At 40.1% G+C, this 15,704-nt stretch overlaps 1 protein-coding gene across 4 annotated transcripts in view; it reads left to right on the top strand.

Moving 5' to 3' along the window:
• The window catches only part of FOCAD (focadhesin), a 304,328-nt gene that overhangs the window by 61,031 nt on the left and 227,593 nt on the right, over nucleotides 1–15,704 (top strand). For all 4 annotated transcript variants that reach the window (XM_032306228.1, XM_032306229.1, XM_032306230.1 and 1 more), the window contains one exon: nucleotides 13,418–13,519. In XM_032306228.1, coding sequence (XP_032162119.1) covers nucleotides 13,418–13,519 — 102 coding nt within the window. The remainder of the gene's footprint in view (nucleotides 1–13,417; nucleotides 13,520–15,704) is intronic.

The raw sequence follows: 15,704 nt of genomic DNA, 5'->3' as shown, positions 1-15,704 counted from the left end.
TTATTCTTCATGGTCATATGGTGGATGCTTGTTTGAGGCAGGAAAGGAAGAGAGCCCTCCACAGCTCTCTTAAAAAAGCAACACTGGTTTTCAGTGTTTACCGTGCATCAGGAGCTCATGCTGAGAGTTTATGATGTGTATGTCTGGAACATGACCGGAAACCTGCATTTTTAACGAAATTGAGATGCACAGGTGGTCAACTGACTGTGCTTTGAGATACGTTAGACTAGAGTGTATATGGCTGATAAAGTTCATATTGCTCAGCTGTACCCTTATTTAGTTTTATGACTTAAGATTAAATGGGGATGTTTATTTTATTTTTTTAAAAGATTTTATTTATTTATTTGACACAGAGAGTAAGAGCAGTAGTAGCCGGCAGAGGGCCTCTCTGCGGCTTCAACTCTGATGATTTTTAGGTTGGGGTTAGCTGGAGGAACACCACAGCACATTTATACTTAGCATATGCCATGTGTGAAACTCGAGGTGCACAAGTCTTGACTGTGGCTTCACAGTAGGACCTTTGAGGGGTTTTATTTTATTATTATTATCTTTTTAAGATTTTATTTATTTGAGAGAGAACACAAGCCGGGTGGGGTTGCTGGGGTGGGGGGAGAGGAGGGGCAGAAAGAGAAGCAGACTTCCGCTAATCAGGAACCCCCCGTAGTGGTTCGATCCCAGGACCCTGGGATCATGATGCGAGCCGAAGGCAGATGCCCAAGGGCTGAACCACCCAGGTGCCTTGAGGGGCTTTTAAATGTACAGGTGCCTGGGCTTTTCCTAGAAGGACTAGAGGGTTTGCCTGAGGCATTGGTGGTTATTCAAAGCTTCATAGGTGGTTTCCAGGCTGCTGGTAGGAGGGAGAACTGCTGGCCAGTGGTTGAAATGAGGCAATAGGGGTTCATTGTTGCTAGACCTTCAGATCTTTCAGTATTAATAACATTTTATATGAAATCTCCTGACCACTGAATGCTGGAAAACAATTCAGATTTTTAAAAATACAGGGTAGGCAGACAAAACACATCTGTTCACAGGAGGCAATCCAAAGGGCACCAGCTTTGTGACCTGTTTTAGGCATTTAATCGTTTTCAAAATCTTAGAAGCTCTTTTCTACCTGTGAACAATTTTTATAATAATTGCCTTTTTTAAAGGTTTATTTATTTATTTTTGTAATCTGTACACCCAATGTGGGGCTTGAACTCATGACCCCAAGATCAAGAGTTGCGTGCTCTACCGACTGAGCCAGCCGGTGCCCCTCCCTCTAGCCTGCCTTTTATTTATTTATTTTATTTTTTTTTAAAGATTTTATTTATTTATTTGACAGAGAGAGATCACGAGTAGGCAGAGAGGCAGGCAGAGAGAGAGAGAGGAGGAAGCAGGCTCCTGCTGAGCAGAGAGCCTGATGCGGGACTCGATCCCAGGACCCCGAGATCATGACCTGAGCCGAAGGCAGCGGCTTAACCCACTGAGCCACCCAGGCGCCCTAGCCTGCCTTTTAAAGACTGCTGCTAATGTATCCACTAGTTTAGGCTTATCTTTCTTCTCCCCCTTTTGTTTGGTCTGGATTTTCTGTTGGTCAGCTTGAACTCCATTTTTCTTCCTCCTTTTCTTTCTTTCTATTTCTTTTTTGTTAAAGATTTTATTTATTAGAGAGAGAGAGAGAGAGAGCACGTGCATGACACGGGGGAGGGTCAGAGGGAGAAGCAGACTTCCTGCAGAACAGGGAACCCCATGTGGGACTTGATCCCAGGACCCCCGGGATCCTGAACTGAGCCAAAGGCAGACGCTTAACCAACTGAGCCACCCAGGAGCCTGAACTCCATTTTCCTGTAACACGGTTATATTTAAGGTATGTAAACATTCTCAAATACTGGGGTGCCTGGGTGGCTCAGTGGATTTTAAAACCTCTGCTTTTGGTTCAGGTCATGATCCCAGGGTCATGGGAGCCTGCTTCCTCCACTCTCTCTCTGCTTGCTTCTCTGTGATCTCCGTCTGTCAAATAAATAAATAAAATCTTTAAAAAAAAAAACAAACCCATTCTCGAATATTGACCATAGAGAAAGCACAGCAGAGAATGAATCTGCAGCAAGGATTTCAGTTTTGAGAAAGAATAACTAAACTGAGTTTTTACAATTCATGGAGGCTCATTTTCTTAGTTGCTTTGTAATATGCCGTCCCCCCAATTTTATCATGTGCTTTTCTGCCTTTCGTTTTTCCTCTGCATATTCATATTACGGCAATCTTTTCAAGATCTCTCTTCCTTTTGCTGAAGTGAGGAAAGAGCTGTGAATTCATGAGCAGTGACTGCTTGTTCCGGAATGCGTGCACCATTCCGATGTGCCAGACGGTGGCTGACATGTACACATAGCAAATGTTACGAATCTTATTTGTGGAAAGGTTTGGTCTGATCAACATCAAGCTGTACTTTCTGAAATGAGGGAATATTAAATGCTTTTGGCAGATGGTGTGCTCTGAATGGGTGGAGAGGCCAAGGGTAATGGAGGGTTATACCCTGAGCGGATTAGTGAGGCACACTCTAGCTCTTCAGGCAGTGTTAGGTAGTTTAGTTAGATAGTTCATTTTTTTTTTTTTTTTTTAAGATTTTTTTTTTTAAATTTATTTGACAGAGAGAGAGAGAGATCACAAGTAGGCAGAGGTGAGTGGGGGGAAACAGGCTCCTCGCTGAGTAGAGAGCCCGATGTAGGGCTCGATCCCAGGACCCTGGGATCACAACCTGAACCGAAGGCAGAGGCTTTAACCCACTGAGCCACCCAGGCGCCCCCATTTTTTTTTTTTTTTAAAGATTTTATTTATCCTTTGACAGGAGAGAGAGAGAGAGAGGACAAGCAGGAGGAGCAGCAGGCAGAGGGAGAGGGAGAAGCAGGCTCCCCACTGAGCAGGGAGCCCGATGCGGGGCTCTATCCCAGTTCCTCGGGATCATGACCCGAGCTGAAGGCAGACACCCACCCAACTGAGCCACCCAGGTGCCTCTGGAGAGTTAACTTTAAGAACGTAAAAATGTGGGATGCCTGGGTGGCTCAGTTGGTTAAGCAGCTGCCTTCGGCTCAGGTCATGATCCCAGCGTCCTGGGATCGAGTCCCACATCGGGCTCCTTGCTCGGCAGGGAGCCTGCTTCTCCCTCTGCCTCTGCCTGCCATTCTGTCTGCCTGTGCTTGCTCTCTCCCCCTCTCTCTCTCTGATAAATAAATAAAATCTTAAAAAAAAAAAAACTGTTTAAAAAAAAATGTAAAAATGTGTGTCCTGAAAGCTGAAGTACTTTGTAATTCATACTGATCTTTTTCACTCCCTTCTTAAGGCAAACACATTCATCCCTCAGTCCATAACAAAGAAAAGTGAGAGTCCTCAGGGAAGGACTGAGACGCAGTGGGCTAAGACCAGTTTGTAGCTGAGGACATCAAAATGTAGTCTTGGTTTTAATGTTGATAACTAGCTTTTTCTCAGCAAGAAACTCCTTCTGCGTTTTCTCTTCTACCCATTTTGAAGAATGAGATGGAGGCAGCCGTGGGAAGAGCACAGGGAGGGTGTTGCGGATCTGGGTGGAGATAGGTGCCTCAGTGCTGTCTGTTGTCGTGAGCGAGAGCTGGTGTGGGGGAGGCCCAGTGGCTGCAGACTGAGCTCACGGGAGGGAGAGGCCAAGATGGAGGCCAGGAGAGGGGGTGTGGCCTAGGATACACAAGATCACATCAAAGTCTTGGGGTTTTAGTTAAAGAGTAGTGGGAAGTTTTGAAGGTCTGTCTTTTTAACTTCTTTAGAAATAATTTCAAAGTTCCAGAAAGATTGTGCAAATAGTGCAAAAGACTCCCATATACCATTTACCCTGATTCATGAGTTTAATACTTTGCTACATTTGCCTTTTCATTCTGTCTATTCTGTATAATTCTTAAAAAACATTGGTGAGTAGATTATATGTCTTTAACAGTATATTTTCTAAGAACAAGGGTATTCTCATATAATCAGAGAATAGTTATCATACCGAAAAAATTTAACATCTATATAGCAATCTATAGTCCATATTCCAGTTTTGTCATAGTATCCTTTTATACATTTTACCTTTTTATTTTTAGTGTGTAAGATCTAATTTAGGATCACATGTTGTGATCTTTTAGTTGTTCTATCTTTTTAGTCTTTTAAATTCTGGAATAATCTCTTCCTTTCTTTTTCATGACATTGACATTTTGGAAATCTATAAAAGTGATGCCGTGTCCATCTCTGAACATCTCTGAATATCTGGAGGCACTAATGTTCATCTCATCCCTAACTGGTGGTTTTAATTAAAAAAAAATTATTATTATTATTTTTTTAAAATAAACTCTACGCCCATTTTGGGGCTTGAACTCATGGCCCCAGAATCAAGAGTCACATGCTCTACTGACTGAGCCAGCCAGGCATCCTTCAGTGGTGACTTTAGTTTTGGTTACCCGTCTGAGTGATGTATGGTTTCTCTCCTGTAGAGTTAATCATTTTTCTCTTGTAACTAATATGCAATCTGTGGAGAAGACTCTTGGAACCATGCAAATATACTGTTCCTCATTACGCCCCCAACCTCTCAACTGATTTTCACTGTGATACCTTCAAAATGGTGATTTCAGGGCACCTGGGTGGCTCAGTGAGTTGGGCCGCTGCCTTTGGCTCGGTCGTGATCCCAGTGTCCTGGGATTGAGTCCCGTATCGGGCTCTCTGCTCAGCGGGGAGCCTGCTTCCCCCTCTGTCTCTCTGCCTGCTTGTGATCTCTCTCTCTGTCAAATAAATAAATAAAATTTAAAAAATGGTGATTTCAATGGAGAGGTGGAAATGCTAGGAATCCCTGGAAATGCACTGGTTGTATAGATTCTGATTTAGAAAGCTTGGGTGTCATCCACTGTGCGTACCTAGAATCTCTATATTTTTTAAAAAGTCTCCAGGGATTCAGATGTGGAAATAGGTTTAAGAATCATTGGATGAAAGGCTAAAATAACCAAACAACATCATGGTATTTCATAGTGATTAGAAAAAGATACAACTCTCTTGCCTCCCACATCTGCATTTTTAAGAATGAGTGTAATTGTGGCACCTGGGTGGCTCAGTTGGTTCAGAGTCTGCCTTCAGCTTGGGTCATGATTCTGGGGTTCTGGGATCGAGTCCCACATTGGGCTCCTTGTTTGAGGGGAGTCTGCTTCTCCCATTCCCTCTGCTGCTCCCTATGCTTGTCCCCCCCCCCCAATAAATACAATCTTAAAAAAGAAATGGGTGCAATCAACCAGGTGTATTGAGATAATAAATGAGATTCTGATTTGAACTTTCTTCTTTTGTAAAGGAAATTCAGGTTAGTTTGTTTCTGTTGGTGGTGTACTTCACAGGATACACATGAATTTTTTTCTAAAATCAAGAACAGGGTAACTAAATTCATGATAGTATGTGGCTGAATTAAATTTGAAAATTTTTTAATGTTTGTTTTATTTAAGTAATCTCTATACCCTATATGGAGTTCGAACTCATGAGCCCCAAATCAGGCATCCCCTGCTCCACTAACTGAGGCAGTCAGGCACTCCTGAAATACTTTTTAATGCATTTTTTTGAGATATAATTTATACACCATAAAATTCATCTTTTTAAACCATACGGTTTCATATTATATCCACTAAGTTGTCTAACAATGATCACTATCTAAGTCCAGCCCATGTTCATCCCCCCCTAAAAGAAGCCTCATTAACTGTCATTCCCTGGTATTCCTTACACCCAATCCCTGGAAAACACTACTGTTTTGTATCTGTGGATTTGTCTCTTCTGGACATTTTATATAAATGAAATCCCTACGATATGTGGCCTTTTATGCCTTTCTTTTTCCACCTAGCATAATATTTTCAAGGTTCATCTATATTGAATAGTTGAATATTATTCCATTGCATGGATATACCACATTTTATTTATTCTATAGTCTTTTTGTATGCTTACCAAGTCAAATGAATTTTTAATGTTTTTGCCTTTTACGTTTATTTTAGGAGGTAGGCTATTCTTCATAAGTTATGGATATGAACTCCTTAGTCTTTAAGAGTAATTAATGTTACATGCAAGTGATGAATTACTAAATTCTACTGCAATGAATATTACACTATGTGTTAACTAGAATTTAAATAAAAACTTGAAACAAAAAATTTTTTTAAAGAGTAGTGTTTGTTTTTCATTTCTATGCAGGTTTCTATATTACATTACATTTACTTTTCTTTCTTTTTTTTTTTTAACATTTACTTTTTCTTAATGAGGTTGCTTGGAATCCTGTAATTCTTTAAAAACTTGACCGTCTGGAGCTTTTTTTTTTTCTTTTTTGGGTCAAAGTGAACATTTTGCTTTTGGGGGAGCTGATTATTTCAGTAAGTGAATATATTATCTAAAGGGATTCCCCTGAGATGTAGCTGTTTGGTTTTATTTAGCATAAAATAAGCATGACACCATTATTAAATCATCTGTACTACAAAGTCTAGCTGCCATAAGGGATTGGAACCAGTAGAATACATTAATATATTTAATTTTGCTGAAGTTACAAAAAACTTCAGTACTTGCTGAACTACCATTTTGGGGTATGTCATATATAACCTTTTTTTGGCGGGGGGGGAGATTGTGTTTTGTAGGTTTTTTTGAAAGCAGGAGTTTAACAAGCCTGAATTGCAGTAATCACCTTACCTATACTTTAATTCTCTGGTATTTACTGTTTTTTGGAGGGGGGGGTATAGGCAAGAACCTTTGAGAATCTCATAAAAGTTTTGATCCTTCCTTAGAAAATATACCCACACACACACCTACATACATGTCCTTAAAATTTTGCGTATCATTTCGGACGACTTGTGAATTCTTGCTTTAATGATAAAAGGACATCTCTATAGAAAAATCATGAAAATGAATTTAAGTTAAGAAGGGATTATCAGCATTAGATCTGACTCTGAGAAAGCCCAGCAGAGTTAATGATAAGAAAGAAGCCAGGGCAGTAAGAGGGGAAGCATAGACATTACTTTCCAAGGGCCATCTGGCTCTTTGCAGTTTAATGCTTTCTGTTGAACTGCATGTTTTGCTTCTGTTTTCATTTCCTCTTTTCTCTCCTTTTTCCCACCCAGGGAAGTCTTTGTTCAGAGTTTATGGTTCTAATCACCTGGGGTTTGCACTTGGGATTTATAATCACACCTAAAGAATAAGCTACACATATTGTATGGTCTTCCAGTTAAGCGACTGCCCCTAGAAAGTGCTTTTAAGTTCTTCTAAAGGTGAGATGTTTAATTTAAAAATTGCTGTGGTAATTTGGTGATCGTTGTCTTTAAGGGCATAAAATGTCCTTCTGGCCTTCTCAGCCTATTTATCTTGTCTAGTTTTTAAATTTAATTCAACTTTATTTTTATACACACACACATATATATATATATATATATATATATATATATATTACACTCATGGCTGCTAACTTAATAATAGAAGTTTTGAAACCCTCAGTATTTGTTTGTTTCCCCACAGTCATTACCTTCTACCTAGAATAATTTTAAACTTTTTACGTTGGCACACACCTTTGTTGTTAAAACCCTGCCTCTCAAAATAGGGATCCTGCAAAAGGTTCAGTATGAGGGCAGAATCAGTTGTAATATGAACTATGTTTTTGAAGAAATCTCACACTTTCCCCCTCTGCCTTATGGACTCAAAGAAAATAGATTTGTCAAAATCATCCACATGTCCACATTAAAATACTTTTTGCTCCAGAAGTTTTCTTTTCCTGGTAGCTTATGTGGAAAGGAAAAATACAGGTGTCTTAAAAATGCGACAGGATAATTCCCAATTATTGTGTAACTTTTCTTTTTTATTCCACATTCATTGTGGAATCTTAAATTCTTGTTAGGCTTTTTTTTTTTTTTTTTTATCTTAAAATCTGTGGGACTTTTTTTTTTTTTTTTTTAAATCCCTTTTTGGCTTCTAACCAGCACTTTCAAATCAAAATTCAGAGCAGGTAGAGAAATGCTTTTAAAATGCATATTTGATGTAGTAAGTGCTATGCTATGCTTCTGAAAGGGCCCGGGTCACAGCTGCATACATGAAAATGCATGGTGACTGTAGGCATTGTTTCCTCACACAGAAAAGGCAATCTGTGTCTATCGCTGAATTTATGATGTAAATCAAATCCTCCCGTTCCTGTATTCAGCGACAGAGCAGAAAGGTTGAGGTGACCTAAAGGTTACAAATAACTTTTGCTTTTTGATTTGCCTACCGCAAGATGACTTTTTTTTTTTTTTACTCCCTCTTTTCTATTAAGATTGATGTATTTATACTTGGAAAGGTGAATCTAGTTACATACCTTATTCTGTCATTGCCTCGGTGCTAGTCTAGCGGAACCGCGCGTTTATCATTCCTTCCTGCCCCGACTCAGTTCTGTTAGGATGCCTGTACCGCGCTGTGTTGTTGACAATATTATTAAAGGGTGGGGAGGACTCGAGTATTAGGTACCAACTCTGCGAGCTTCCTCTGTGCGTTTTATCCCTGAACAATGTGGACTTTGAAACCGCGTACTAGAGGCACTGTGAGACGTTGGTTTTTTACGATCCAGGCAAAGAGTTTGAAAAGGTGCTTTGGAGAGAGCCTGTGTGTGTGTGTTACATTTATTGTAGTTGTGCCTCAGCACCAAGAGGGAAACTTAACAAGAGTAAGACAGATCCAGCTTTCAGACAGCTTCTCCTCTGGTTTAAGAAACAGACCTACCTGCCAGAGAATCAGGACAGTACCACGTTGATGGAGTATTCCGTGTGCTCAGTACAATGGAAATGTGTTACTTACAATGGCAGTTAAGACATTTTATAAATCGTGAAATGGGAAGGTGCCAAAGAACGGAGGACAAATCGGTTCCTCCATGGCAGAAACAAAAACCACATGGTGAGGGAGAGAGCAGAGGCACTTGAGGTCAATGAAGGGTGACCAGATAGCCTGGTTTGTATTGATTTTAACCTTTAGAAACAGTGGTCTTCTCTTAAGAGGAAGGCAGAATCTATTGGAAGTCTCAGGAGTTGGGAAATTCCGACTTAAAAATTTGTGCTCCTTCTGGGCTCCGTACTTCTCTCTGAAATAAATATGGTATGCTTTATCTCTTTGAGATTAGAAATAGCAAATTCCTGGGACGCCTGTGTGGCTCAGTCGGTTAAGCATCTGCCTTCAGTTCAGGTCATGATCCCAGGGTCCTGGGATCCATTCCCTCATCGGGCTCCCTGCTCAGTGGGGAATCTGCTTCTCCTATCCCTCTGTGTGCATGCTCTTTCTCTCTCTCTCAAGCAAATAAATAACATCTTAAAAAATTAAAAATAAAAGTAGACTCCTTCATGAGGTTTAGATTTTATTGAACATTGGCCTTAGAGCCACCTAAACTTGGCCTAGAATTATTAACAGTTGAGAGCCTTCTGTATTGCTTTCTGGCTTTCCAGGGTTTGGCCCTACCTCTAGTCTGGAGCAGTATGAAGGTAAGGGCTTTAATGGGTCCCTTGGGTTGTATATCTTTAGAACTGGAATGTTCTTAGTCTGATGTCTTCATTTTACAGATGAAGAACTTTGCCCAAGAGAGGTTAATTCTCTTGCCTGAGATCACGTGGTTTGTTGCAGAACCTCAATGTCAATCTGGAACTCTTGACCCTTTCAGTTCCTTACTTTCCCTTCACTATTTTCCCTCTACCTCTCTACTGGCAGTTTTTCCTGAGATAGGATTGTGGCAGCCTAACAGTAAGTGATTCCACTGATTCTAGGTAGGCACTGCTTATATAAATAATAATGATGACTGTGTCCCACTATTACGTTTGTTACTCACAACTTGCATAGCTTATTGTCTGCCATTATTAATTTTACAAGTGATCAGGTTGATTGTATGGTCAACCCATCTATCATTTTGAATAAAGTATTATAGTCAACTTTTTAAATAACTTGAGTAGCAGCTATAACTGCTTAACCTTAAAATTTCACTTAATTGAAGTGAAATTTTGCTTGATGTTCTTTCGTACACATTCTTTTTTTGATCAGCAGTGCTTCTAATGAAGAGCAGAGGTGACTTATTTAAACTATGGACCCTTCCATTTACCTTGACCTTTCTCAGTTGGATATACTTGAATGAAGTGGAGTGGCTAACGAGCAGTGAATGAGAAGGAGAAGGAAAAGAGAAATCTTGAATAATCCATAAATTTAATAATCCCCACATGCATCAAGAATGAATTACACTTACCCTTATGACGTCTTAAATGTTCCAATGATAATATTTTAAATAGGAAAATAACTATTTTCTATCATACCCAAATTAGTAGGTATATTATTGAATATTGTTTATTTTGGAACATGATTCTGTATTTTGCAAAGGAATAATTTTCCATGAGTTTTCCCTTTAAAATTCTGGAGTTTCTGCTGTATTGTGTTAGCCTTGTGCACCTAATGTTAATATTTGAGGACTATATTTCCATAAGAAACTTACAATTTTGAGTATGATCGATTGCTTTGGTTCATTGCAAGGAAGGGTGAAGGTGGAATCAAGTCTTCTTCTTTTTTTTTTAAATAGCTCTGGGATGGTACCATGGTTTAATCAGTTTTGTGCCTCTCCTAAGTGCTTGTCATTTTACAGTAATGCAGTGGTTCTTAACCAGGGGGCAGTTTTCCCCCCAGGGACATTTGGTAATGTCTGGAGACATTTTCGACTGTCATAACTACATTGAATGCTATTAACATCTTGTGGGTAGAGGGCAAGAATGCCGCTAAATACCCTTCAGTGCACTGGACAACCCCCGAAAGAGTTCTCTGACCCCAAATAGCGGGAGTGCAAAGATTGAGAAAACTTCATGCATGGCAGTTGTACCATAAAGTATATTGAATTAGAAAATGCATTCATTCTGTTAAGCTTTCTATATTTGTATTCGCATACCAATTTGATGATTCACATGGGAGAATTTAGCTCTTTGCTTCATTATGCTCAAAGTAGTAAAACAAAATCTTGCCAATTAAAATTGATTTTAGGTTAGTTGTATTCAATTGAAATAGTATAATATTATCCAATGTTAATTGCTAGTAAGATTCAGTGTTCTTATTTTGGACTTCCCTTCTGCCTCAAGAGAGTTTCTTGGAATCAGTATTTTGTATTATTCTCTGCAGTATTTGTACTTGGATTTGATGTAATCAATTCTTTGGAAAAGTTAGTCTAAATCAGTAATTCATCTGGATAATCCCTATTCTCCTATATTCTACTTTGTCTTGTCTTTAATGTTTATGCCTGAGATACTAAATAGACTTTCTTGAATCCAGTGTCTAGCAAAACAGGTCTTCAGCTTCATGCAACAAAGCTAGAGTGGTTCCCACAATCCCAGTGAAGTAGAAGTGAAATTATATTGGGTGTATGTGCAGCATTTCTGATCCTACTTTAAAATTACTCCCACAGGGGTGCCAGGGTGGCACATTTGGTTAAGCGACTGCCTTTGGCCCAGGTCATGATCCTGAAGTACCGCATCAGGTTCCCAGCTCCATGGGGAGTCTGCTTCTCTCTTTGACCTTCTCCTCTCTCATGCTCTCTCTCTCTCTCAAATAAATAAATAAATAAATAAATAAATAAAACCTTAAAAAAAAAATTTACTCCCTCTGGGACACCTGGGTGCTCAGGTGGTTAAGCTTCTACCTTTAGCTCAGGTCATCATCCCAGGGTCCTGGGATCAAGTTCTGTATTGGGCTTCTTGCTTATTGGGGAGCCTGCTTCTCCCTCTGCTTGCCACTCTCCCTGCTTTTTCTCTTTCTCCCTCTCTCTCTGACAAATAAATAAAATCTTGAAAAAAAAATTGCTACCTCTTATTTCTGTTGACCCGATTTAATTTGGACAAAAGTTTTTAAACTGTAGATAGAAAACAAAACAAAACAACCCACCAAAACAGTAGATACTTGAGGTTTTTTTGCAGGGAGGTGGGTGGTGAGGAGCGAGTTGGAGGAAGGAATGACTTACAAGGGAAGAGTATTGGAAAGCATGTAAGTGCTTTATGATCACACACAGTGTGTGATAATACATAATGATGTGATAACTTGTTGGGTTTTCTTCTTAAATAGTCATAAATGCCACCATTAAGTGGAGGATTAACGGATGGGCCTATGGGATGTTACTTTTTCAGTGTGGTGCTTGGCAGGAGCCAAACCCATACCGAAAATGATAGCAGGTGCTGTTCTTTTCTTTTTCTTTGTGTTTCCTGGAACATGACCTACTGAAGTCTCAACCTTTGAAGTCTGACTGATGTGACATTCCTGGGAGACTGTCAGGATCTGTAACATTTGTTTGTTAATATCTGTGGCAACTAGAGTAGAAGCAATTCTAGGTAGGTTTCAGTGCCAAAGAGTTTGGAACTTGGAAATAGGATTTTGATAGGATTTTTGAGTGTTGGCAGAAATCGTTGGAGTGATCCCTTAGCAATGGCTGTCATCCGATCAGTCAGAAATAGCCTGTGCTGTGACAAACAGGAGGGTGGCAGGAAGTGACGTTCGTGCCTGGTAGGTCAGGTGAGGTTGAGGAGCATGGGAGGAGGTGGTGGTGTAATACGCGGGGACTGTGGAGTCTTGTCAGAGCCGTGCCTCTCGTGAGAGTTTCCATGTGAAGGACCTGCTATGCTTTTCTGTTTAAGAGAGAGCCAGACATCCGACAACTTCCTGACTCTTCACCTCCCTCTTCCGGTTTTTTTTTTCCTTGTAGTGGTTCTCAGCCCTGGCAACACGTTAGAATTGCTGGAAGAGTTTTTAAAAATGACTAATGACTAAAAATGACTAATAATCCCAGGATCCTGGGATCATAACAAACTGAGTCACGCAGGCACCCCCTCTTTAGGTATCTTAATGGATGTAGCCCAAATAAAAATTCTCATTCTTGTTCAATAGAAATTTTAAGAATTTTCAGTTCGGAGAGTTTATTTTGAGATGGGAGAAATGTTTTCTTTTTCCTTAAATATGTTGGGGGAATGGAGCCACACACTGAGAAGAACAGGGTAAGTAGGAACTGGGAGGGAGAGAGTGCTTGTAAGTTGAGGCAATGTTAAAAGAAATAGAACCTTCCAGACTTGGAAAGAGAGGAAGAGGAGGTGGCCCAAGCCTTCCAGGAATGGAGAAACCAAGGAGATGGATAGGACCGAGCTCCTGGATTCAAGAGCTTGACCAAAGTCCGAGGGTTACTGGGTGGCAGACTTTGTGCTCTAATTTGGATCCCTGAGACTCAAAGTTGATTCTTTTTTCTGCAAAATAGGTAGAGGAAAAGAATGTTAGTTCTAATCACCCAACTCTGCAACAAATGGTAATTTTGCATCCTGGAAAAAGGTTTCTAGATGGCATTGGCTCTTGTTGCTGTATTTGGATATTGAGAATTTGTAATCTGGAAATCACAGCTTCCTATGTAACTTTTTGTGCTTTTCAGAAATCATCCTCAGCCTTTGATCACTATGCTTGAACACAGACCTGATTGCTGGCCGGTACTTTTGCAGCAGCTGACGTCATTTTTCCAGCAATGCCCTGAAAGGTAATGTAGAATAAAATAAATGAGGGATATGGAATGGCATATGCTTATTTTAGAGCTTTTTTTTTTTTTTTAAAGCTGCTTTGACTATGTTTTCTCTTGAAGAAAAGAAGTGTTTTAGAATAGGAGATAGTTGTGTTTTTTAATAGTAAAAGGCAAAAAAACCCAAACAAAACCCACCAACAAACAAAAAATCCCTCAAAAGCCCTACAAGATCTAATTGATGGTTGAAATATTGAATATGAGAAAAGCTATTATTAAAGAAGTTAAGGCTTCCCTGCTTAGTTGGGAGTCTGCTTCTCCCTCTCCCCCTCCTCCCTGCTCATGCCCTTCTCAAATAAATAAATAAAATCTTAAAAAAAAACACACAAAACATTAAGCATTGGTTACTTAGGAAAGTTGACTGGAAATATTTGGTAAGCTACTACACAATACATAGGAAAGATAGCTTCTTCCCCCAGAAATTGATTAGTGAGTGATCTCTATACTGGAAATCTTCCAATTGGAATCAAGTAATACTGCGATACATGGGCTTAGTTCAGCTTCACCAGGGTGTTCTGAGGGTCCTCAAAACTAACCCCCCTTCTTCGATTTGTACTGCCATGATGCTGGTTCATATCCTCATCTCTTTCTGTGGCTTTTGCCACCTGTTCCTAACTGGCGTCTGTGCCTCCAGTCCTGTCCTGCTCAGAGCGATTCTCTTAACATCCATCAGGGTGTTATATCAAGAGAGTAGATCTTGGGACGTCTGGGTGGGTCAGTCCCTTGAGCATCTGCCTTTAGCTCAGGTCCATGATCTCAGGGTCCTAGGAATGAGCTCTGCATCGGGCTCCCTGCTCAGCGGGGAGTCTGCTTCTCCCACTATCTGTACCTTTTGTGTACGTGCACTCTCTTTCTCAGAGAGAGATTTTATTTATTCGTTTGACATAGACACAGCGAGAGAGGGAACACAAGCAGAGGGAGTGGGAGAGGGAGAAGCAGGCCTCCTGCTGAGCAGGGATCCTGATATGGGGCTCAATCTCGGGAAGGACCCTGGGATCATGACCTGAATCAAAGGCAGATGCTTAACGACTGAGCCACCCAGGCACCCCTCAGATAAATAAATCTTAAAAAAAAAAAAAAAAAGATGAGAGTAAATCTTATTGTATCACTTCCTTGCTTAAGTTAACACAGTTGTGGTTTTCAAACTGCACTTGCATAATGTGGGCTGAGGATGGGGACTGCCCTTTACCTTGTTAGCTCTTTCTATAGACCTGCATGTTGATATCTTATGGCAGCCTTCTACTGGCAAACAATAGTGTGGCTTCTGAAACAGTTGAAAAATCCCTGGACTAGATGGTAAAATCGAGTTTGTTATGCTAGGCTCTCTTTCTTACAGAGTTTCAACCTATTTCCCCAGTTTTCTCTTGACTTACTGGTTTATGGATGGTGTATTCAGTGGTACTTGGACTTGCTTTTGATTCCACATAGAGAGCCATGCTGTTCCCTTTCCTCCGTGTCTTTGCTTATCAGTACCTACCTTACTCTTGAATTTTACCCCAATTATCAGTACCTACCTTACTCTTGAATTTACTCTTTCCTGACTCATTTCTTTCTTTTAAATCTCTCTGCTCAGAAGTCCTTGCTTACCAAGCTGAACGAGGCATCTGTTTTATGTGGTCTCATAGTAACTTTAGCTGTGATTTGTAACATTATTGTACTTATAATTCTTCTCTGGGAAAACTTTGTGAGGTCAGGGACTGTTCCTCATTAGTCTTTGTATTAATAAAGCCTGGCCCATTTCTAGTTGCTCTATAAATATTGAATTTATGTACATGAGGTGCATTGTAGAGGGCTTTATAATATATAATATCACTGCATACTTAGTACCATCACGCAAGGTCATGATAGGACACCATTGTCCCAGGTAATCCAATGCCTGAGTTACATTCACCACACTAGCTCCATTCATTCATATTTTCTTGCCCTTGAAGGTCTTACCATGTCCTATCCATACAGTTTCTTAGAAAACCATTTCTGAGTCCATAATTTCAGTGTTAGATGGGATTTCTAGGCACGGTGTACTGCCACAGGAAGTTTTAAGGGACATAGGGAACCTTGGATCATCTGCCAATGAGAAAAATCAGTGTGACATTTGGATGATAGCTCAACAGAAACATCACTAACCTCTATTCCCTCACCTAGATTC

This window comes from Mustela erminea, chromosome 12 (genome assembly GCF_009829155.1).
Source record: "Mustela erminea isolate mMusErm1 chromosome 12, mMusErm1.Pri, whole genome shotgun sequence".
Taxonomy (NCBI): Eukaryota; Metazoa; Chordata; class Mammalia; order Carnivora; family Mustelidae; genus Mustela; species Mustela erminea.
The sequence above is the reverse complement of the archived record's forward strand: the minus strand, read 5'-3'. Positions and strand labels throughout refer to the sequence as shown.